The following is a 25,941-nucleotide window of genomic DNA, read 5'->3' on the forward strand; positions in this document are numbered from 1 at the left end:
GGTGCAAGTTAGGCCTTGGTTATGCCTGATTTCCCAGGGTGATTGCGTGTCAGTCTTCAACTGCATTATGCAAGAGGTCACACTTGATATTTGTTATCACCTTTTTCAAATTGAATCAGAAACTATAACATGATCCAAATTGAAATAAACACTGTTCTTATTTCTTTCTCCCTCCCTTCACAGGTACTACAGTGCTACCATTTTGCAGATGTCAGGAGTGGAAGATGACAGGCTTGCAATCTGGCTGGCTGCACTGACAGCATTTATAAACTTTATTTTTACTCTTGTGGGAGTCTGGCTTGTTGAAAGAATGGGTCGTCGGAAACTTACACTTGGTAGCTTAACAGGTGAGTGTTGCATTAGCGTGTTATACTTTCCTCATAATTATTAATTAAAGGAAAATAAAATTTCAAGTGCAGTTTTTTTCAAAGTAGTCTTTTTATGAATTACAGTGTTGATGCCATCTTCTCTCTGAAATTTTACAGGTTTTCAAGTCTATTAGTAAAATACCTCAGCTAAAAGTGACAGCCAGTTATTTTTTCAGGTGACTTTCTCCTTGAAGCCATGCTTTACAATGTTTTCATTTAGCCTTTTTTTCCAGTTTAAGGAACCAAATGCCTGGAACATCACAGGTGGTTAGTTTTTGAATCTCATTTATAATTTTGGGCTTATTAACTGGAATTCAGAACCATCTGCTGAAGGTGTACCAGAAAAAGCATAATACTGCAGAGCCATTGCACACTTTGTAAAGAGTAATGCAGTTCTCTGCATAATTACCTCAGAGACAGTACAGTAAATACATTACATACATGAATGTGATTTTAATTCACCTCCAGCATGAGATACACAAAGACAGAATTGTGGTTTTGTACATTTTGTCCAAATACTCAAACACCATAACTCATCATTTAGTCTTTTCTTGAAAGCAGAGAAAGGCAGAGCAAGCAGCCTTCCCGTGTTCAGTGTGTCCTGTTAGGATGGTGATTCCCTGCTTGTTCCTGCCTTATGTGCTTGCTTTTGCTGAAGTGATCTGTGATCAAACTTGCCTCTGGCTGAATGTCTGGAAGGTTCAGATGTTTCCAAAACCAGGATTTTGTAAAGAGAAACTGTTCCTGCTCCTCTTGAAATAGTGTTCACAATTGTTCAGCTGTAAAGGTTTAATGTCTTCGTATTTTATTCTGCTGTTGCTGTCAAGGATCCACATTTCTCATTAGTGCAACACAGCAGAGAGGGACACCAGCTGCCATGGATGTGCAATTCCCAGTTAATCTACACTTGAGTATAGGAATGTGTTTATATAGGCAGAGCAGCAACAACACAGTGACACGAGTTGTTTGGTACACAGTTACTCGAAGCATGTTTCTCACATTTTAAAGATATGAAAAAAGATCTCAAAGTGCTACATTTAGTCTGTTCCACATCAGTTACAATACATCTCTCCTGTATGTCCTTCTGTACCTCCAGACTGTCTGTTGTCCTGTCTTTCTGTGGTGTGGATCTCTGCAGGCCTTGCACTTCTGATTCTTGGGTGCTGCCTCTCCTTTAATGCCTATTGAAACAGAGGATTGATTGATTGATTGATTTTTTATTTGGCCCCAATATTTTTATAAGTCTGGCCAGCCCCCCCCAAGAGTTTATTGCTTGTCTGGACCCAGATGTATAGCTGTGATAACCAACATGGACTTTTCATATTATCAGAGCTCTTTGCTTTTTGGCTCTGCTTAACACATTTAAAGGTTGTGCATCTGAAATGTAGATATAAATGTCTCTTACAAAGCATGTTAGTCATGGATCAAAGGGGGATATAGCAATAAGACACAGAATTAACAATGGAGCATAATGCATTTAAAGAGTAATTTGTTGATGATATTTGGACACAAAGTAATTGTTTAGTAAAAAAGGTCTTTTTTTTGTGGCTGGTTGCTGGCTGCCTGTCTGCAGCATCACTTGAGCCAAGCTCTAATGCTTGCTGTGGTTTTATCCTAGAGTCCCTCCTTAAGGATAATACAAATAATGACAGTCATGAAATCATACCTCACCCCTCTGTACTAGTTATTTTGTCATGCAACATTTGATTTAGGTAGTGGTGGATATGATGTGTTTTCCTTAGCAAGAGGGCTGTGTAATAGAATGATAATTACTAAATCTACCAATGGATTTGTTTTCCATGTTGAGTTTTCTCACGGGGTAAACATATCTTACAGCTCTACTTTGGTTTGCATTTCTAAGGACATTACAATTCACACTGAGTTATTGCTGGCAGCTTCTCTGGTCTTTGGGGAAGCCAGGTATGCCCCAGTCTCCCACTGCATAAAATGAAGACAAAACTACTGCTTTTGCCAGCTGCTGCAAGCATGTGGGGCTTTGTTTTTTAATAAAGCCTGATTGATTAGATGTTATTAGATAAAACCCTACAAGGATAATCAGAGAGTAACATTAATATTTTGATTAAAAGCCAATATACTGTAATTTAATTTTGAAATCTTGTGCAACTTTTCCTGCTTTCTGAAAACATTTAGCAGAGATGTTTTTGATTTCATTAAGTATGTCTTTATCATTCTCAAAATATTAGAAACTTTTGAAAAATTGAACCTTCCAGATAACATTATGAAAAACTATAGTAAATCTCTTGAAAAAAAATCCCACCGTTTTAGTTCTCTTTACTACAATTACTGATTTGTCTTAGTAGCCTGTCCATTTTATATCTTTCTTTATCTTATCTGTATCATTTCTTTATCTTTCTTCTGCTCTTTTTCTTCAGTTAATTTCTTTCTTCAAAGCTGTTAGTTGGAAAACATGCAGGAACTTTGACAAGTGCATTATTCATTTTATTTGTGTTTTCTTCTTTCCCCTCAGAAATTGTCAATTTGAAAGGTATTTGGGCATTGTACAGTTTGCATCTCTTTTTGTAACAGAGGGGGTCTAAAATATCTTCAGGATATTTCATTTTTCTTTTTCCCACCTGAGCTAATGATGTACTGTGATTGTTTGGTTTTGTTCATCATAGAAAAACATCCACAGAATGAAAACATATTAAACTTCTCTTGCCAACTTTACATATTCAGTACTTTTCCAAAGAAACAAGATACTTACAGAGATACTGGAAGTGAGTGTTAGTGTATTTGGTTGAATTAAAAGACAGAGCATATTTAGAACAAATATAAGTGAGATTATAGACCCTTTCTAAATATATTTGCTGTCTGGTTTATGGCCTTTTGAAAGTACAGGACATCTAGTGCAATATCCAGCCTGCCCTGAAAACTGAGATTATTAGTGTACCTACCAGCCATAGCTAGAAGAGAGCCAAGCATGGAATATCTAATGGTGGGAAGGTGCTTTCTGCACATATAGTTTGTGACTGAGTTTAAGCTCCTAGTTACCTCAGTTCAGGTCAATGTGTGGTCCAGCCATTCCTGCCTATTGGCTGTGGCTGCTGAACGGGCATATTCACAGATAGCATTGTTATGCAAATGTTATAAATGTTCAGATGTTATTTTTATCTCTGAGAAAGGTTTTCACGTACTTTGGTGCATTTTTTTCACATACTTTTTTCACATCTGGTGTGTTTGCCAGCTAGGAAACCTTTATGCAACACAGATCTCAATATGTCATCCAGTAGCAAGAGGTAAAGTTTTAAAAGTCTGAGTTTGAGCAGTTGCAGAAGTATCATGAGTAGTGAGGTTTATCAGTTTTCATTAAAATGATACAGTATATCGTGTGTGTGGCAAATAATATGAGTTGTGTTCCAGGAATTGCTTGTTGCACAAAGTGTGAACTTTTTTGTCATCTTCCTCTTGTCATTTTGTCCAGCTTGTGCAGAAGGTATTTGTTGGGGGAAATGGAAATAAGAAGATGGAAGGGGACTTTTTCCCAGCAGATGTTATGTGTGCTCTTTGAAACGAGATATGTTGCACTTTTTATGTTCTTATGAAAAGTCTAATTTCTCTAGTTTCACAAAGGGAAGTAGAGTCAATGAAAAAGCTGGTGCTGCTTTCTGTTTTACAGAAAAGCCTGCAAGTCTGGGTGTGGGAGTGGAGAAAAGTATGCTGATTTCAAAACCACTAATAAATGTTACCTTTGCAACATTATTTTCAACACCAAAAATAGTAATGCCTGTTCATTCAAGCAGTCATCAATTCCACAGATTAAAAGAGTCTCAACCTACTAATATAGTACCTGGACATGAAAGCTGGTGCACTTGACTTTAATATCTAACCTAATTTAGGATGTGGATGTAGCAAAGGGTATTTTTCTTAGGTTCTCATCACAGCTCCTTAGGGAATGCTTAATGCATAGTGATGGGGTGCCTTGCTTTCCCAAGCAGAGTTCAGTTCAATAGAGAACTGTTTGATGTGCTCTGGAGAAAAGTGTCACACTGTTCTTTATCTGTATTTTTAGGTACTGCTGTTGCACTCATTATCCTAGCTTCGGGATTTTTGCTATCAGCTCAGGTCTCGCCAAGAATCACACTTAATCCAACAGATCCTTCACATCAAAACTCTACCTGCACAAAATACAGGTGAGATTTCATGGTCATTCATCCAATCTTCTTGAGGGTTGTTTCCAGTTAATTTTTACAACCTAGTGTGAGTAATAGACAATTATTCACAAAGCCTAGTACAAGGAGCTAAATTAGACAGCTGAATTTAAAATCCTGACTTCCCTCTGTAGAGAAAATTAGACTTTTTGATTAAATTCTCTGAGTATTCCTTTGGAATTTCTTGGACTAAGTAAGGTGGTTAAGTGGCAAATTCCACATATGCCTCTTCTAATGTACCACAGCTGCTACAAGTTACAGTGTACACATCAGGACTCTTTTATAAGGAATTTATAAAAATGCTTGCTGTTATTCATCTGCTTGGCATGTATAGCAGCTGTAAACTCTTCAAGAAGATGGGTTCCTTGCCTGTTGTTTTCCTGAGCAGGAAAAAGTAATGATCAGAAAATTGCATATCAATAAACAAAATAAATGTGTGGGTTTGGACCTATTTTCCATATGCAGTCATAGTTCCAAATAACATTACTTTTGGGGGTCTAAGAATGTGCCATTTTCTATATTTTGTGGGGTTTTATTCACATGTGAGTGCTCTTACATTCATTTAGCTGCCAGACTAGAAAACTCCCTATTCAGAGAAGACTAGTTCAATGGCTGAAGAAATTCTTAATTATCTTCAAAATCTGTCTTTTTCTCGTAGAAATAAATATCAATAAATGAGAGGTACACTTCTGGTTTTGTACCAGTATTGGCTAGAAATACAGTTCATGTCTTTTCTTATGCCAGAGCAATGTCTTAGGTGAAAGATCTGAGGATCTGAAGATTTACAGAAAACTGGGGAGAGGATGGAAGGTCCTCATTGAGTGTAAATAGTTGCAAATAACCACAACACAGGATACTACCAGATATAGAGATTCCTACACTGAAAATGTATATTTTTACTTGTTTTCTACTGCAGAGGCAGCTATAATTTGCAATTTTTGAGATGGTCCTTTCTACAAAATGGCAAGTAGTCTGGTTATAAGAGGTAAAAGGGGAAGATGCTCTCCTTTTGGAATCAGATTACATTAAAAGAAAAATGGGAGAAGGATTTGCCTGGTACTTCAGTTAACTGTTTGGGAAGGATGTCTGGAGAGAGGAGATGCACCCTTTGCAGAACTTATAATTTATTATTTAATGAAGCTAGATGCTTAATGTAACCTGAAACCATCTAAAATTTATGTAAAAGAAATATGGATAGTCCTACTTTAAAAAAAAAAAGAAAAATATTCAACATAATTTTCATGTTCAAATTAACTACAGCCAGTCAAGAAGGAAATTTTCATGGCTTTCATGGTGTGAACTTCTGGGCAAAAGCATGAAAAATTAAAGCAGATACTTCTCATAAAGGCATGTTACTTCATGAACTATTGGAGTACTTGTAATCTGTTGTGATTTCTGTTTCTGATGTGCAGTGGGCAAAAGCAGATAAGATAAAAAATTCAAAGGGTCTGGAAAAAGAGCAATAAAATAATTTAAATATTTTCATTTGAGAGTATTTTGGAATAGAAGGAGCTGTCTTTGTTTAAAGATCAAAGTGAATGGAGGGGGAAATAATGAGCAACATATGGGAAAGCTTTCTATTTTAATCTTATGCTATACTTCATTAGAGAGACACAAAAGCCAGGAGAGCTGAAAATAATAAATGGATGCATTTGCCCACAGAGCACAGAATTAGGCTATAGCACCCAGTATTTATAAGGTTTGTATGAAAAAAGTAGGGATTAATATGCCTGATAATAACTTTGACACTTGTATACCTAAAACTGTAAAAATGTTTATGCCTGAAAACATCACCAAACTGTGATCCAGATGGAGCCAAAGGAAGAATTCCTTCAGCATCATGAATATTAGTATTAATTATTTCTGAAGGGTATGACATACAAGCATATATTATATTTGACTTGGAAAAGTGGCTGTTTAAGATCCAACTGTGCCTGCTTTCTATGCACATTGTCAATAAGCTGAATGAAATATAAAATATTGGTTTTGTCACGAGAAAGTAGATGGTGTTTCTGGCATTCCACTTGGGTTAGAAGAACTTCAGCATAACATTCATGGTCTGGGAAGGAACAAGAGATGGGAACTGCAAACCAGAGAAAAGCTGAAGGCTCAGCTTTGTGACTCACCTCTCTCTCCTTTTTGGCCTTGGAGATATTCCCCATGGCAGTTATAAAGTTGAATCAAAAAGATTCCCAAACCTGAGGCTTTGGAAGTAAAAGTCTACTCTGTATAACATCAATCTTGCATATTTTCTTTATTTCTCCAAGAATAATGGCTTTACTGTACAGATACCCACAGTGCAGGGCAGCAAGTGTTGCTGTAGAGACAGTCACAAACAGAATAGCCAATCAAAGTAAAGAGAAGTAAATTAATGGCAGTGGTCCCTTGCTCCTTAACCCATATTTTAGCTTTTTCTAGTAAAACTGCTGGTGTCTCAGATTGCTTAGCATTATATCTTGCAAGACTTCAAGAGGTCTCAGAAAGTTTGGGAGAAGCAAAAGGCAGCAGGGCTTCAGAAGATGAACACATAATGCCATCTCCCTGTAACTGCTTTAAGCATGGGCCTGCAAAAATGCACCATGTCGTTCTCTTCCTCTTATGGGGACACAGTGCTTCTCTGAGCTGAGGTCAAACCTAAAGTCTAAACCTGACTGCAGCTTGGGCATTTCAGAGTGTGGGACTGTTTTCCTGAAAATAGTTTGTGTTTGTCTGTGTCAAAAGGTATTTACAAGTTCTGAAAACATCAGTAGAATTTATTCTGCTTGCAGAAGCTTCACTGGTACTGTGCAGAGTAAAAATGCTTTTTTTGTTAGTAAATCCATTGGGTAAATTGTGGGTGTTCATTAAGGAACCCTTAGAGCTACTACAAACAGTCTGGTTGCTTGTTGTTCCTTCAGATCCATATTCCTCTGCACAGACTAATTCCTGCTGCTAGAATAGCAATGAAGATAGAAGGACTAGCAAATAAAGAGCACAGTTTTTGTCCTGATTCAAAAAAGCACGTAGGGCTGAGTTCTGTGTTCTCAAAGAGCTGTGCCATGCAAATGGAGTTACAAGGCACCTGTACATGGTTGCAGAAAACAAACCAGTAAGAAATGCTGTGCATAAAATAAATAAAATTAAGTATTTTCATTTGGTCTGGAGATGTACAATATTATAGTTGGACAGCCAAAAAATAATTCATTGATCTGTGAAAAAAGAATAATGGAAATACCTCAAATTCACCAGGGCACTCCAAACACTGTGATTTGTTTTGCCTCCTTACAGCTGGAAGTGGGTGTGTATCTCACTGGGGAGAAGCAGGGTGAATGCTCCTCTATGCACCATCCATCCATTAATCAAATTTCATTTTCACATTCAGCTCTATAAGGTTGTGTAGATATTTGCAGTGTGACCACCTGTTTTATTTGATCTTAATCTCCTCAGCAGCTGTGATTGTACTTATCATCAAGGCCACAGAAATCTGAAAGGTAAATTTAAGAATACAAGGCATCACCATTCCAAAATTTGTCACCTTAGAAGTGAAGAGATGAACTATCCATTCCTATGATTATTCTGACTACCAAAACTCTATAAACATTCCCATTTTTACTGGGAGCTTGCCTGATTCTGGAAGGAGGTTTAGGTTAGGGCATGTGTATTAGCTACCCTCCCACCTTTTCCCAATCTTTAAGGAATCAGTGATGTGACTGTTTGGGACATTGAGCCATTTCTGTAAAATGACTGTGGTCCTGCTGCCCTGTACTCTTGTTTGTTTTGTCTCTATTCATGTCTCTCTCTGCACTTCTTGAAACTTGGTCTGCTCTAGAAGACATAATTCAAACCTGTTCTGCCTAAGCAATGTTTTTCATGTCAGTTCCTATATGAAAATGGTAAATATTGTGTTAGGCTTAGGTCAGCCCCCATATCTTAGGGAAATGATACCTGAGCACACAAAGTTTCTCGGAATCCTTCCTGAACAGATTGTCTTCAGACTGATTAAAATAACACAGGCAGGGCCAGCTGTGCTGGGCACACAAGGACTCTGTTGTTCAGTTTTGAATTAGTCACCCTCACGTGGTTCATGATCCTTTGTACAAATGCACACCACTGAGATGAAGGCAACAATATTTAGTACTCCAACATAGCCATTTGGTAAGATAGCTAATGGGCAGAAATATATCTTTTTTTTTTTAGGAATGTGTCAGAAGTATGTAATTGGGATTAGTCCTGAAAAACTCAGCTAACCTAGTAGTTGAAGCTGGTTTTATTGTATTTAATAGCCTTAGGATACATATAGTAGGGGTATTAGGTATTGTACTTTATTTTATTGAGAACTCATTGACAATCTGATTTATCAACAAACTAGGCATTGCTATTTTTCATACTGTCACTGTATCATGGAACCAGTATTTGTTAAAATATGATTCTCATTTTCTTTTTCTAATGTCAAAGTGCCTGAGTTACTTCTCTTTCTGATAACTGAGAATTGCAATAAAAAATATTGTAATGTGTTTTGGCCATTGAGGTCAGAAAATTATGAATATATAAAGAGATAAACATGTCTGAGAATGCTTTTGCCAGCTGTTATAAAGTATAGTTAAAATTCTAATAGTTTATGTTGCAGAACTGTGAAATGATCTCAACATAGTCTTGAAATTTGTTAAGTAAATAACACATTGATATATTGCTTGGTAATGATCTTCCCTGTGCTGGCATGTTGGTCCTATCAATCAAAGCTTGTAATTTAATTTTAAATTATAAAGGATAGGAAGGAATATGTCAGTTCATGTAGTAAGCATCTTTAAAGTGAGTGAAAAAAAAAACAAACTTCTCTCAATTTAAACACAAAGATCTGAAAAGAAACTTTCCTGAACTATAATGTCTGAGTGCACTGCAGTTCCTGTAACCATTGTTAAATTTTCCACAGGCTTGGACTCAAACTCTGCACTAGTGAGGAAACAAGGTGTTATCATATAGTAACCTATTAACACTTCACATCTCTGCTAGTACTTCTAAGACTTTGATGTTTAGCAAAACCTGAAACAATGCTTAGGGAATGATTTTTTTTAAATCTTCCAAAGTGATGGTGTTACACTCTACCAGGTCTGCAGGTTTTAGTCACACAAGAATGATTTTAATCAAGTTTGAACAGGGCTTCTATCTGTTCTGCCTGGAAGCTGAAAATATAGTATCTACCTGTAGGGTCTCTTTGGAAAAATAGTTTTAAAAACAAATTATTCTACAGAGACAGCCATTCTGTCCAAAATACAGGCATGTGTAAGTCATTTGTTTCTGTTCTTTATTGTCTGTGTTGCTCAGTTCCAGGAATAAATCAAGAAGCTCTGTAGTTGGAGGCTCTATAAATTCAGAACTAAAGACCATCAAAGACAAGAAGCAATTGATGCCTATAAGCAAGTAGATCAGAACACTTCTCATGTGATGTCAGCATTTCAGCACAGGCTGCTGCCAAGGTGCTTGCAGCAGTAGGGGGATTGCCTTGATGGTCGAAGGACTAGGCAGGGTCTGTAGAGTCATCATCCTCCCAGGACTGTGATAGGTGAGGAGAATAGATGAACCTTCCCATCCTCAGCACATCTAAAGCACAAATAGCAAACACCAAGAGGCTGAGAACAATTTCTGTCAGGCTGTATAAATTATGTTGCATAGTTGAGGGATGGGAGCCTTTGTGGAGAAGGTTTAAGGAATGTTTGAAGAAAGCTGATGTATTTATAGGTGGCTGGAATATCAGGAAGGGTAAAGATTCAGGGCTGGTCTGGAGCTTTAGGGAGGACACTAAAGAATCATCTCAGCGGAATAGAGGGAGCAGGAGCCTGATTTGAAGATGAGAAAGGGTTGATCATACTTGACATAACTGTGATTTAGATCTCTTGGAGTATCTGTGTGGTGAATTACAGAACTGCAGTTAGCATCCAAGTGCTGTGACTATAAATTATAGCTTTTCCTTATGGACACCACTAAACAGATGTTCCACATGTTAGATGTAACATGTGTTACCTATAAGAGTGTTGGTAGAACTTAGCAAATACACTTCTGTTGCTTGGTGTCTTAAAATAGCAGGAAAGTGCTCTTGAAGTCCAACTGGATTTTTCTCATACTGGGTTAATTATTTTGTTTCCTATGTCCCAGATACAGCAGCTGGAAGTGGTATCTGCAGTTAGCACACATTTTAATTGCTTAAAGCATCCCCTATATTCTTGTCCAGTTATATGTAACGTGAATTTAGTGCTTCACTTCTGGAAGTGACACAGGAACCATGAGAAGTATAAAGAAAGGCTTGATTTCATGCCTGAGGTGCAGTGAAACCTGTGCAAACAGCACAAGCCCTCAGGTGCAAGCATCAGGCAGTTTTAAACATGATCCTGGTACCTAGCTGAGATTAGTTTGTGTGTAAAAGTGAAATAAGCCATTTGTCAAAAAATCCCTAAGATCCTTAGTTGTATCTCTGGCTGAAAGTACCAAAATCCTAACATATCAGCAGAGCTAATAAGTCTACTGCAGTATTTGTCCAAAAGTCCTCGGCTGGATGTTTTTGTTGTTGAACTCAAGGCCTTGGCTCTTTGGATTCACCAGTTGTCTGTGTCCCTTGGTGAGTGCTCAGGCCTGGCCTGAGCAGTGATGCTCAGCTCTGCTGCCTCAGCCATTTTCTTCTGCTCAAGGCTGGAGGAAGAGACATTGTCTTGTAGACAGAATTCAAGAACAGAAGCAAGGAAAGCTTGATCCCAGCTTGTTGTTCTGTAAGGAGATGGAAAGGACCTGCACTGCATGCTAAGGCAGGCAGAGACTTTGTACATAGCCAGCCTTGAGAGCAAAGAGGAACCTGAGGGTAGGATAAAAGATGCACCTGGCCTAGGATCATGCTTCCAGGGTGGCAAACAGCAAGCTGGAAATAGCAGAAAGCAGCGCATTACTTCCAGCCTGCAATGATTTGCAGCTTATATTCTCTCTGGGTGGGATGTGCTAATCCTCAGTAGGTGCTGCAACACCCTCCTGTCCCTACATTGAGCCTTTCTTGCCTGAGTCAGTTTTTATTGTTCCTGCAGTTCTGTGAGGAAATCCATCTTCAGGAATATGAATATTTGCATCATACAGAGCAGGAGCAGTGAGTTTAAAAAGTGCACAACAGTGGAATTTACTCTGTGGACAAGACAGGACGTGAGCAAAATGTCCTGCATATAATATCTCAGGCTGGTAGGGACCCATAAGGATCATCAGGTCCAGCTTGCATGTAGCAGATCAATCAGATTTTCCCATAAAAAGCCATCTGCACATACTCAGGCTGATTCTGCAGCATATACTCAGTGTGAATGATGGACCTGAAAGAAGCGGAAAGAGTCTGTCCACAAAAGAAGTCTGTATTTGGGGATGTTTTGATGCTCTGAGTGGCTGTTCTGCTACTCATGCAGCAGAATATTATGAAATCAGGTGCTACATTCTGTACAGTTACACAGTCCAGGATTCATCATCAGGTTCAGTTTGCATTTCTGTAGCTGGACAACAGGAACATACTGATACATTTTGTAATTGGATAACAGAAAATGGAGAGCAAAGTTGAAAGTTCTTTCAAATGTGGCAAAAAAAAAAAAAAAGATGAAATTTTTAAATTGAAGTTCAGTTTGAAAAAGTCAAAATAGTCTGAGATAAAGAGAAATGGTATGTGCACTGGGCAAAGGTCTTTTAGTGCTAAATCATTCAACAATAAGTGGCTAGGTAAAACTTGCAGCTCAAATTACAAGATTTCTGAGAATTGTAGGAGAGTCATTACTTACAAGGTCATTTTGCAACTTTAAAGTGCAAAATGTAATGATTAAATAGACATAAATATGGAGTATTCTAAGCACGGGGGTAAAAGTAGTTAGGAACCTTTCATCGGCATCTGGAGGGTCACTTTGGCAGGTCAGAGATTTTTTCTTAGAGACTGCATTAGAGCCTGGTAAACCACACTGTTAGGAAGAAAGAAAACAGTAATTTTGGTATCAAGAAAAATGTCCACAGCTAGTCAATTAGTAATTCATCCATATAATGTAAGATCTCTGTGAGAGAGGGTGGCACTGTGGCCTTTGTGACCAACCTCTAACCTCAGGAACAGTTAATTGTGCAGGCTGATCGAGGGCAGAGCGTTCTGAAAGTTGCTGCTGCTCAGGCTGGCAAGAAATTGTTGTCAAAGAACCTCAAAATTGGTGCTGTCAGTCTTTCTAGATATCAGTTATTGCTGTGTGGTTGGATGAAGGGACACGTGTTGAGTGTGTTGGCAGATTCAGTGAGGAATCACAGGGTTGGGGATATCTGACAGTCTGTCAGCTCCTCAGCAAACACGCTGTGATGTTTGAGCAGGAACCCAGCAATCCCATTCCATGGCAGTTCCCCATAAACTGAGAGGCCAAGCTACTTTATTCTGTTGAGTTCATGCCACTGATCTGCAGAGAAGCTGGGAATTTTTGGACTTCTGGAGCCTGGTTGTTGTTATTCTGCAGCATTTGAAGTCCAGACACTCGCCTTCCCTGGGTTGCCTAGGAGCCCAGCTGGCAAGCATGGAGTGAAACAGGCTCCTTGTAAAACCTTTCTGCTGTAGAAACAGGCTCTGTAAAACCTGTGCTGCCTGGTTTCATCAAAATCAAATCATCTCTCCCAGGTATTTCAATCTTGAATTGTCAGTCTTACGGATACCATCCTCCCTGGGAATTTTGAACTGGCTTCTCACAGATGAACTTGTTTTCAAGACACAAGCTCATAAACTTAGCACCAATATAAATATCTCAGGATAACTAGAGGAAGCATATCTCCTGTTTATAATTGGATGCAAATTTCCTTTCCTACCTAGACATCTGAGAGTACTCTTATATAGAGCTTTCAAGGCCATAACTGATCTCTAGTGTGGATTTCAACAATTACCAATATTTTTAAAGATTCATCCTCTGACATGTATTTCAATATATATGTGTTGATAGGACTGATAAGGTACTTCTGAGGACAGGAATGAGCTCTGAGAAATAGTTTCATGTCAGTAAGTATTAAATTGTGCATTTCTTTTCCTGGTATATTCTATATCCAATATTATTTATTTCACTATGAGCATATATGTCGGAATATGTGCTCAATTTCAAATTGTTTAAATAGTTTAGCAGATAATAATGGAGCTAGAGGGAAGAAGGAACCTGAAACTACTATATATTTTATTTCTAGAATGAGCAGCCTCAGCACATGGTGTCTGTTTTTTGATTGCTTCTTTGAAAAAAAAAATCTTCTTTGCTTATTTCATAGTGCATCTTCTGTTATCATTAGAGTTAGTAACTGATAGAGGTTTCTTTATTGTGTTATGAAACAATTTTAATGTTTATATGCTGAGGTTTTGGAGGGAAAAACACTGGTCTTCATCTTGGAAAAAGCAATGACCATGTACCTCATCAAAGACAACATAAAATTTTATATCAGTGATAAAACAGGGTACAGAAGGATGATAAATGTTCTGAATAGCAGCAGCAATAGTCTGCTGGGAGTTAGATTTGTAGTGGCTTTAGGTCTTGTGTGTTAGATTTCAGTCTTTGCTCTGGCTGGCATAAATCTGGAGTCAGAATCTGATGGTATGGGCTCACTATATAGGATGACAGGAAATCCTATCCCAAACATAAAGGGTTTAGAAAGAGCTGTTATTTAACTGTTCAATCTGAAAGACAAACTTCAGAACAAACATGGAAAATAATAATTTTAAGTTATTTGAATTGTTAGGAGTAACTCTGTATAACCTCTGACATTTGGCAAAACATGAAATCCAGCAGCCTTTACTATGTTGAATGCCAACAGGAAAACCAGTTGGATTTGATGGAGTTAAAGTTCCTTTCCAACCTAAATTATTCTACAATATCCAATAAAGCCAGAGGATTGGCTGAACCAGCAGCCACGTAGACAGACACTGGAATCAATACTCAAATCTCTCGTTTTTTTTTCTGGAAGGGAGTAGGAATAACTAAGGTATCTTGTGCTTCCCATTCGACTGGTTACTGATACCAGCACTGCATGAGGTTCTGTGGAGTTACCCACAGGATGGAACAGACTGTGCAAATTCAGCTCTGCTGTTCATCTCTGCATTGACTCTTGTGCAGACACTGAGGGAACCAGGAGATGTCCAGTCCCTGTCCTGTGCTCTGCTGGTAACACCATAGAGATGACACTAATCACCGTGTCTTTTTAGAAATTCATGTTGCTTACAGGCACTTTGATAACATCATTTCAGTGGAAAGTGTTCTGTAGTTTGAAAATCATATGATACAATCCTTTTGATATAATTAAATTCTTTTGATATAAGAAAATATTTTAATTGTATATATTTTTGGTATTATTATTGCCTACTTGAATACATTTGTGCTTTATGAATGTTTTCATTCACTTGCAGTCTTCTGTTCCTGTAAACTCTTTTGGTTAATGCCCATTGATGTACTAATATCAATGTAATAAAATGCAACTAAGTCTCGCTACTGTAATAGTGGTATTGGCCTTTCCTTTGAAAATTGCCAATTGCAGAATTACAATTTTCTCATTTATCTTTGCAAGAGAAGGAATGTTTACTACAGTTAGATAAAACGATTGTCTTTTATCTGAAGGTTTTGATTCATCTCCAATGTAAAAATATTTTCTGCAGTCCATATCTCAATTAAGAGCAGATTTAATGCAGCTTTCCTAATTTAAAAAAAACCCAAACTGTTTAGACTGGAATTTGACCAATCAGTTAAGCAGAGGAAGGTGTGTTTAAAATAGATTTATATTCTAAATGTAGACAACATAGAAATTCTGCATAATTTAATAATTTAAAAAGAATACAATAGCAAAGAGCACACTTTCTGAAAATTGGGAGAAACAGAAAAGTTTTCTTAATGCAGTGCAAGCCCTTTTTCTGCCATCTGCCGTGTGAGTTGACCTTATAATTCTTTTAGAAATATTGTAATACAAAGAGTTTGAATAACTGGATTTTAAGCATATACTTTCAGACTTCTTATATCCATATAATGTTCTTTACTGTTTTAGTTTCTTGAGACTTTGTTATACAGTTACTTCTACTTTTTCTCATAATGCCTACATAGTTTAAGCAAGATATTTCTTAATTCACAAAGTCCTTGTTGTGATAAAGATACACACTCAGAAAATATTATTCCCCTGATTTTGTTGTTACAGGAGTGTATGTTAAAGCTACTTTGGTCACCTAAATGATAGGTTTCCAGATGTTGCATTTCAAAGTTGAATTTTAATTTCCAATTTCCAGGCTCACTCTATGTTTTACAGTACCTAATTTTTTTCTAGTTTTTACGACCTAAAATTATCCCTTAGATATTCAGGGGCTTTAGTGGTGAAAATGTGTGTCTGAATCTAAAATAGCTTCCAGGGAAGATAAATACCTGTGTGGTTTAATCACAGGAGCACTGAGTGAGTGTTTGCAGGGCTTTGTGCCAGCAGCTTTCAGGTAACTTGCACTGCATGGGGAGCTTTGGAATGCCATTGCAGCTCACATAACTGCAGCAGTCAGATTTTAGAGAGAGATTATGGACTGACTCCTCAGTGCAGTATCTGTAGGGCCCTTGGTGTCTAGGCTGACAATAGAATCAGTGGGGATGTGGTCAGTGCAGCCAAGGGTATCTAGAGAACAGTTTTGCTGTCTAGTTCCTTGAGCAACTAAGAATGGCATTGAGGAAACTTTGAGGAATGGTAGCATCTCATGCTTATTGAGGCTCCCAAGGAAATCAGAGCCATCTGTACAGAGCTGGCATGTGTGATGCATGGGATAACCTGCAAGAGCACTGCACACTCTGCAGTGACAGGTAAGGGGCAGATGGGATGTTTTTGGGCACTAGATGCTTGTATGTGAGTTGCCTCCACTGATGCAATGACTCCTTCCATCAAATGCAGTGGAAATTCAGGGGCTGAGTTTGCTCATGGGGACACCAGGTGTTGTGATCTCTGACTTTCATCCATAGATGCCAAAATTCCACTTTGGTTATTAGGTATGATGTATGATAGGACAAGGGGAAATGACTGCAAACTGAAATAGAGTGTTTAGATTAGACATTAGAAAGAAAACCCTTTTATTGTGAAGGTGGTAAGTCAAGGAAGCAGTTGCCCAGAGAACTTTTGAGTGACTCATCTCTGGAACTATTCAAGGCCAGGTTGGATCAGGCTCTGAGCAACCTGGTCTAGTAAAAGGTGTCCCAGCCCATGGCAGGGGGTATTGGAACTTGATGATCTTTAAGGTCCCTTCTATCTCAAACCATTCCAAGATTCTAAGATGATTCTTTTTCTTCAACTCCAATCTGTCTTTTTTCAATTTAAATTTGTTCTATGATTCCACTACAACCTGATCAGGTATCACAAGGTAGATGCAGGTGGACTACCAAAACGTGTTACAGAAGAGGTTGAAAGCAATATGTGATACTTTTTGGAGAACTTACTTGTCTTGTCTCCAATCCTGACAACTTAGCTATGTGCATTCCAAGACTTATTTGGAGATGCTCTTGGTTTTGACATCCACAATGGATGAAGTGTTGCTTAAGTATTTATTTTTTTCTCTTTCAGTTATTGCAATGGATGCATGTTAGATCCAGACTGTGGTCTCTGCTACAAATTGAATAAATCAAGTGTTGTTGAGTCCTCATGCATTCCTGTTGACCAACACTCTACAATGAAAGCAGCTTGGGGCAGGTATGTCACTTACCAAGATTTTTTAACCTTGTGCTCTACAGAGAGCGTATTTTATGCTATTGAGAGCAATTTTGCTTTTACAGAAAGTGTTAAATTCTTAAGGTGTTTGGGAAAAAGAAACTAAATTGGCATTATTAAAAATGTATGATTACTTCCTAACAATAAATTAAAGCCTTGACCCTGATGTGTGCAGCCCTTTTGGTGTAGTCTGTCACTTAGGAAGCATGGCAAAAGTACACTAGAAATGAGGAAAATTACCTTTCCTTAATGTTTTTCATTCATTTGAAGAGGCACATTCCCTAGTTATATACTTAAAGCCCTCTGAATTAATGTTCTTTTAAAATGCATTATTAAACCACACTTTTAATATTGACTTACCAAAGAAACAATTAGCTCAGCTGAATAAACTAAAATTAGCAAAATCTGAAAAGTTCAAATTGTCACAAGAAGGGGTTTGGCCGCAGATTTCTGTGGTTCTGTGCCTGAAAGGGGTGTTATGCCATAAGTTGCACTTGAGTGTAAAAATATGTACATTCATAGGCACAACTGCAAAATATATCACACCTCTTTCTTAAGCAGCCCAACCTTTCCTGTGAAGTCACAGCAACCTTCAAGTTTTCTGAAGTACTGACTATTCCTAAGGAATAGCTTTGTGAGTTGGGACATTTTCTTGTAGAGGCTTTATGAATACTTTAGTAAAGGTTAGGGCTTGGATTAGGGTTTAGAATGGTTCAGAGGCACAAGGGAATTATGTGAATACTTCTGAGAAAAGCACCTCAACATAATTAATCTCAGCCACCCACACACCATGAACATACTTAGGGAATAGGCAAAGGTTTGTGTGGTGGTTTGGGCCTCTTTTTTGTTTTTATTAATGAACTTTCATACATATTTCTCAGAATTTAAACCAAACTGTCTCAAAGGCACTGAGTCATATTGGACAGAGGTTAAAAAGTATGAAAATATCTACTAATTGTAGAATCATTAATTTAAAATTACTCCAAAAGCTCTCTCATTTTGATTTCAGTAGCATTAGGCCTAGTAATTAATTCCAAGTGCAGAAAAGAGAAGCTTATATTTTTTGTAATCCTAATTTAAAAGCACTGTGATGATTTTGGGGTTATTACAGTTAATAAATAACTATGAAAACTACAAAATCTCAACGGACTTGCTTGTTCTGTGACTAACTTCAATGTCACATTATGGAATATACCTTGCATATTGCCTGATACCCTGATGTGATCTGCAGCATGTGGACTCTCATATGTGTAAGGTAACAGATGTCTCTTTATATTCCAAGTCAACATTCATTTCCTATAGGTTGTAGTTTTAAGTAGCTTGTCTGTAATTAGCAGAATCACACTAGAATGCAGAAAGACATATATGTGAACAAAAACTTGTTATGAATAGTTGATAGATAAAATTAAACTTTATTTCATTATTCAGTGCTATTTTTTAGCACAGTAAATGTGGGCATAAGCAATTATTTCATATTCATAATTCAGTCTCACATAGACTCTTTGCTGTACAGCCTGTTGGACCAAATTAGATAGGGAAGAATAAATATTTCCTTTTCATATTGCAAAATGCAGTCTTTCCATGTGCAAGAATTCCATACCATGAGGACCCTGCTTAAAATCCTTCAAAAGGAAATGAAACAATTTTATATATGTTATTCTGGTAATCACCACTGTGAAAGTCCTGCCTAAAGATGGAAAACCAATAAAATATCCACATTTCTTTTTCTAAATATTCCTCACCATTTCTAGTGCGTATTTCATTAATTTCTCTCTTGTCTCTGCCTGGTCTGTGTAACCAGGCAGTTTTCAAAAAGCTGATCCTTCAAGCTGTGCCATATCAGGCGGTGCCTTCTGTGCCTTCCAAGCCCTGTGGAAGAGGGAAGCATTTTGCCTTCTTTTCCTTCTGCTCCTTCTCTTCACAGATATGTGTATTTCTGCTTACTGGCCCAGGGGAATCCCCATAGAGTTTTGTTTCCAAGGGCTCACATTCTCATACCACCCCCCAGCTCCGTTTGCTCAAATCCTGAATTTGCTTTACAGCAAAATCAGTCCCACAAAGCCATAGGATTTCCCTGCCAAGGGAAGATTGCTGCAGGGAAAACAGCAATCAGTTTCATCCCCAGTTGGGTCTCAGAGCAGCCAGAGGCATCTGCATCTCCCTGGCAGCTTAGGGAGAACAAGTGCCTGAGACAAACTGACAGCACTGGGGAAGGAATTTGCAGCCCTTTCTTTCACAAAGTTACTTTGCCACAAGCTAGACATACAGGGGCTATTACTTTACAAATACACGTGGCATTATGGTGATCAGAAAGTAGTATAATAATTGGGGAGATGGTTTTGTGAGCAATGGACAGCTGATAGCTGTAATTATCAGCAGCCTCTTCTGTAACTCTTGTGTGTCCTGATGGCTTCATGCATCTGGTATTAGATGAATGAGTTTAAATGGCTTAAAACCTCCAGGGTTACGCTTGGCTCATGGAAAATCTATTTTGCCATTAATTTTGCTCAGGAGAGAAGAAATTTGTTTCTGAGCTATTTGTTTGGGACTTGTTGGACCTCAGATGTCTGAGCATTAGCAGAAGCAGCAGCTCTCATGATGTTGATGAAGGAGTTAGAGAAACAGCTTCTCTTGGAATCGGGCTGACAGTGCCGTGCAGAGCATTTTACTGCTGCTGTGATCACATCTTGTTTATGATTTTCCTGCTGGAAAGCTGGGAGCTGCAGCCATCTGAACCCCAACTGTCCTGACATTTACTCAGGGGCTTATCTATTCCTGATGCGTAACCTACCACCCAGGTGAGAGGTGCTCAGAAGCACTAACAAAGAAGGCCTTGTCATGTATTTTTTAAAGCTCTCTGCAGCCATGCAGACTGACATAGAAAACTTCTGTTTATGTATTTATAGCTTTGCACTGTTTTGCACTGTTGGTCCCAAGGTACTTCGACAGCACTGATGTAGTGGGCAATGCTTTGGCAGTTACCATAAAATACTGTAATGCATTTTATTTCCAAGACATTTCCCCAGTGCCACCAGGTGGACTGGATACCACCTCCATTGTTAATTGCATTTATTTGGTTACGGTATGTTCTACATTGACAAGCTCCGGGGAGGGAAGAGAAGAGAGCAGAGATTTCAGTCTCCTGTGGCTGCCAGCAAGGCTGTTTATGTTGCTGTGGTTGCCATAGAAACCCAGGGAGACAATTAAAGCATCCACATATTTTTCAAGAAGAATATAGCGTTTGGGTTCTGTTGAATGTTGGGAACTCGGTGGCTGGCAGTGGCCCTGGGGGAGAGAGACCGTGCAAGAATAAATCTGACCGAGTCCAAGTCAGAGCTAAAGCAGCATGGGCCATGTGCAACGGGCGTGCCTGTAAGGTCGTGCATGTACCACGAGCAGTGGAGATGGATTTCTCATTATTTAATCAGTTACATAAGCGTGGCTGGTATTAGAATAACACAGGGAGGAGTGTCTTGCCCAAGGCACCAGCACAGGCAGGTGCTTTGCTGCCCTTGGTATTTCTGAACCAGTTAACAAAATAGCTGTTGACATGCAAAACTTGCTGCCTCCAGCTCTGCCCAGGGACACATAAAGGATGGTTCCAAGACAGTGAGCAAGAATATTCTAAAATTACTTACTTTGTAGTAAAAGAAGAAGAGCTGTATCTTTTCTTTCAGTGTGGTCTCACAGTTCTGCATTGGGACTCTGTTTTCCAAGATTTAGGGAAGTTTTGCATGTAGCAGTAGCAGAGAAAGCCTTGCAGTTCTGTTCTTCCTGAACACTGAATTATGCAATCCCCATGAACTTAATAAAAAGCATTATCTCCCTTGTACAGATGGGGTTGCAATGGGAAGGTTCCCATATGAAGCTCAGGTGTTACAAGAGAGGTCATGGGCAGAGTGTCTCTCTCAGCCAGGACAAAATGTAGAGGTGATTGCTTTCAGGGCTGTGCTCTCTGAACACAACCCCAAATCCAGGGGTTTTCCCCACAACTATAATTACTCTCACAGTACTCAGAGAAATTTCTCTCTTGAAATTTCTCTGTGTGTAATTGCAATCAATACTCCTAAAGGTCAGCCAAGAATGAAGAAACTTTAAATTGCATTACTACCCTTACAATTGAAAGAATAACTGCAAGGGAAGGAGGTACTTACAGTGCCTTGATGTGACATTAACCTTGACATGAGTATGTTGTCAAGACGACAGCAGGCCCACAACTGAGCTGAAACGCTCTCATGAGCAACTCTGAGCAATCTTCCTCTGGAGAGAATGATGTTGATTTTATACAGTAAACAATTATGAAGAAATAATAACATCATAGTCAGATCAGAGACAAGCCTAGAGCCATCCTGTCCACACAATTAGCTGGCAGGTCTCCACAGTCCCTGAAGGAGAATGATTGGGAACAGAAATCTATAAAGAGAGAGGAGCTGAGTGATTTGCTGTTTTCAGCCTTTTTTATTAACTTTGTTAGAGGAACATCTCCGTGCCAGGGGAGTTTAATGCTTCATGGAGAATCCTGCTTTTCTCAACATGAAGAAGCACTCCCCTCTCTAAGGGCAGTCACTGCAAAGGCGAGAGAGCAGAAGAGCTCTGTCTTTGGGAAACTCTGTTTTCCTTTAGCCAGTGCTTTCCTGAGCATCTTCCTTCTGTGTAAAATTAATGGCATGTTAACAGATGCTCAGTAATGCTGTTATGTTTCACTGTGTGCCTGTTGCTCATGTCTGCTAGTTGGTTGAGGGGTTTAAATGTGTCTTGGAAACCTGTTTGGAAGAAAAGTGAATTGCCTGTGCAGTGAGAGGAAGTGGGTCAGGCAGGCAGGCAAACCCTCTTTCCCAGCTTCAGGAGTGTGCCTAATGACCTCAGCATTTGAGCCTGGATGCTAACTAGATTCCACTGGTTAGAAAAAATAAATTTATGGGAGTTCATTAGCTGGGTTCTCAGACAACAGATTGGGTTATGTCCAACAGGGGACATGCCAGTGTCTGCCACAGCCTCGAGAGTATTCTGGGAAGCTTTACATTCATGCAGTGCTACCTGTTGTCTAATGCATAGCAGATGAGGGTCTTAAAATTATTATTATTATACTTTTTCTTGGTAAGAACATTAGATATTTCTAAAAATACCATGTTACTTTTCCCCCTTGTAGATAAAGACAGACATGTGAGTTCATTACACTTGTTTTGCATCATCAGATACATTTGTAAAAGTTCCTGTGACTGCTTTACTAATGTAAAAAGAATGTATGTGCATATTTAAACATTTGAAGGCTGAGAATCCATTTTCAGTATGTCATGGGAAGCAGCATTGCAGACCTTTGCTTTTACCACAGAAAGAGTAGCCCCAGAGCAATCTTTCAGGAATTAAGTACTCTGCTGTCCATGGGTAGACATGGCTTTGCTTTGTTTTCATGAAGAAAGTATTGCTAGAAGATTTTATTGCTGAAATGATTATTTGAAGCCTTTTTACAAGGGTCTGCTTTGAAAATTCATGCTTAACTCAGCAATAATTAGAAGATAAACTAGTAGTTATCTTACCAAGTAGTCAGATCAATAGTTGAAGATTATACATAGGATTATGGTTCTCATATTTACCATGTAAAAAATGATAGCAGAGGGAGTAAAGAATTCAGGAAAGTAGCAGGATCAAGAGAAAACTCACATCTTGCATGTATGTTGGCAGCACTCAGAAGAGTTGTGATTATAACCAGTAGTCTTAGGGGAATCTCTTGATAGACAATATGGTAAATGTTGGATAAATTGAAATATTCATAATTTCAGTAGGAACCAGAACATAAAACACCCCCTCTCTGCCTCAATATTGTTCAGAAAACAAAATCAAGATATAGCAGAATTGTATTCTGAATATCTTCCCCAGTGCTAGTCAGTTTGAAAACCTGGAGCAGCTGGGTGGCAGGGTGCAATCCTATTTGTCCTGTTTGATTAGGAGTATGCACTTCAGCACAATAATATCTAATATATGTTAGTGAGTTGTGTGAAAACAGAAATTAAAAGAAGATCTGAATCTGATTACAGTCTTTGTCAGCCAAACTCCAAGGCACGAGGTCTTTCCTGGGAGGAGGTTATCAGACATGTAATCACAGTCTAATGGTTGCATAAACCAGTGTGATTTGTAAAAGGGATGTAGAAGAGGAACTTAAGAAATCTTGTATGCGTATTTTAAAGCCATTTCTGCTAACTGGTAAAAGCAAAGAGGAAGAATAGGAGGATAAAGTAATATAGAGTACTGTGTCCTTAATCCTTGATGAGCCAGTCTTATTGGTGATGCAGGAGTAGGTAGTAAAATAGGGGGAATTTTAATGTTCAGATCCTTTCAGCCACTCTTCCTGCTCAAATCTTTAAGACATCACACTTTAAAATTATTTTGAAAGGAAATTATTTCATGGTGGAGCAGAAAACCATAAGATCCTTTAAAGCATATATAAAGATGGCGAAATCTGTACATGTACTGAAATATTGTAAGCATGTAATTAAATAATTGAGGGTGGAATTTTATTGTAACTTTAATAAAAGATAATCTTGTTCTTTTTTTAAACTGTTTAACTTGCTAAAGAGGGAAGACTTTTTTAAGCTATTGTTAAAACATAACTATATTTTAATTTAATGCCTGTACAAATAAAGTACTTTGTATATTGTAGCTGCATTTTAGGTCTAAAATAGTGACCAGAGCAACAGAACAATCTAAACTGAAACTGTTTACATTTCTTTCAGATAATTACTTAAGAATTACTATTAGTAACTCTAGCACAATATTTCTATTCAACCAGTGGTGAATTCTGTATGTTTGAAAAGCCTTGTTATGAAGTGAATGTGTTCTGACTGGGAAATGTTTAGTTTTTATGCTGAAGGCAGAATTTATTTGTTGGAGACACCCAGCACAAAATAGGATTTAAAAGCAGGGCTGGCTTTGAAACATTGTCTGTACATTTGTTCTCTACCCATTCCTTCTTATTGCACTTTGCTGCCAAACGTGCTTCTGGATCTTACTCCAGCTTACTGGTTAAAAGGCATTCTGGTAGGGAATGCCAACTGCTGTTTGGGTTACTTGGTACAACTACTTCAGATGCAGGCATTGAGGTAATTGGAATATAAAAACAAAAGTGGTCCTTGAGCTAAAACATTATCTATCAAATGCTGCTGTCTGGGAAAAAAATTGTGTTATTTAAATGAAAAGAACATTTGAGTCAGTGTTCTCCATTTTAAAAGTGGTCCAAAGAAGATGGTATGGTGCTCAAAATTTAAATATACGTCTGCTGAAGAAGCAAGCCTTCAGCTTTTTTCATTCATTCTCTGGTCAGCTGAAGGGGAACCAAAAGGAAAATATTCTTGTTCCCTGTTCAAAAAGCATGTTTGCTCCTAGCTGACAGAGGAGATACGAAGGCGAAGGAGAAAAAATTGCCAGTGTGTACGAGAGAATTGCCAGTCTCCCATCAGTGTGCTCAGAGTATGAGGATAATTCCTGCAGCTTTTCTCTCCCCTTATGAAATGCACGTCTGAGAGTCTTTTACTGCCCACAGGAGCTGCTGCTAATGAGCTCCTCCAGCTGCTCCTCTTCCTCGGGACAGACGGAGAGCCGCGCTGGGGCCGGGCTGCAGGGGCAGAGCACAGCCCTGCTCTGCTCATCCAGGGCATCCCAGAGGGGCAGGGCAGAGGGGGCATGCAGGGAGCTGCTGCTGGCAGGGATGAGGATTTCCCCTCCTGCCTTGGAGCCCAGGAAAGGGAACTGACTCATGCTTGGGAGCATGTGGGTTTTTTATCTGAGGGGAGAATTTCCAATAGTTGTTTTTCACGTTTATTTCGTTATTGACTCTGAAGTTTGAATTTAAATAAAAATAATTTTTAAAGACTGTCTCAGCAGATTCCTTTAGGCTTTTGCACTGTGAGATGGATTTACTAAAATTAAGTTTTCTCTGTTTGGAGGGTGGAAAATGTTTTGCAAAGACCCATGTGGTAGAGGCTTTTTACTGATAAAGACCATTCAACAGGGCCAAACACAAACCTCCATACAGCAGCTTGTACCTTTAACAGCTTCCCTAATCCACATCTTACATACCTTTATTCCATACTAAGTAAGTGTTCAATAATCACAACATGGGATACAGTAAAATTTTTGTATCGTTCCTTCTTAAAAGAATTAAGATTTTAGAGTATTTTTTTTTTTTTTGCTTTTGAGGGAAAATTAATCAACGCATTTCTGCAGTAGGGCTGTTGAATAACTCAATATATTTGATTAGTTTAAGTCATAGAAATTACTGAATGTGCTGTTTGCATGTGTGGTTCATTTCCTTTGAATGGAGGCAGTAACATCAATCCCTCACTGGCACAAGATGAACTGGAATTATTGATTCCTTTGATTTAAAGTCGTGACCTTACTTTAACTCAGCTCTTTGGTTAGTACAGGCTAGGAGGTGGGCAGTCTGTGTGGTGGCAGGTCATACTTCTCAACAGCAGCACTTTGGGCATTTCTTCCCCCTTGCAGGATGCACAGACTTCCTTTTGTCCTGCTGCTTTCCCCAGCTGTCACATTAGCTGTGCAGAGATAATAGTAAGGGACGAGTTTGAGGTTCTGCATGATTATTGACTTCTTCAGACCTGTGATTCAGGTGGGGTGTGTTCCCATTTTGCATATTTTCTTGGAAAAATAGCTATTGTTAAAAAGCACTTCTTGATGTAAAACTGTTT

The 25,941-nt window shown here is 38.5% G+C and overlaps 1 protein-coding gene across 2 annotated transcripts in view; it reads left to right on the plus strand.

The window, feature by feature from the left end:
• Positions 1-25,941, plus strand: part of SLC2A13 (solute carrier family 2 member 13) — a 140,321-nt gene that overhangs the window by 95,169 nt on the left and 19,211 nt on the right. For both annotated transcript variants that reach the window (XM_038153141.1, XM_038153140.1), the window contains exons 5-7: positions 184-347; positions 4,399-4,519; positions 17,096-17,221. In XM_038153141.1, the coding sequence (XP_038009069.1) occupies positions 184-347; positions 4,399-4,519; positions 17,096-17,221 (411 nt within the window). The remainder of the gene's footprint in view (positions 1-183; positions 348-4,398; positions 4,520-17,095; positions 17,222-25,941) is intronic.

The sequence above is a fragment of the Motacilla alba genome, chromosome 1A (genome assembly GCF_015832195.1).
Source record: "Motacilla alba alba isolate MOTALB_02 chromosome 1A, Motacilla_alba_V1.0_pri, whole genome shotgun sequence".
Lineage (NCBI taxonomy): Eukaryota > Metazoa > Chordata > Aves > Passeriformes > Motacillidae > Motacilla > Motacilla alba.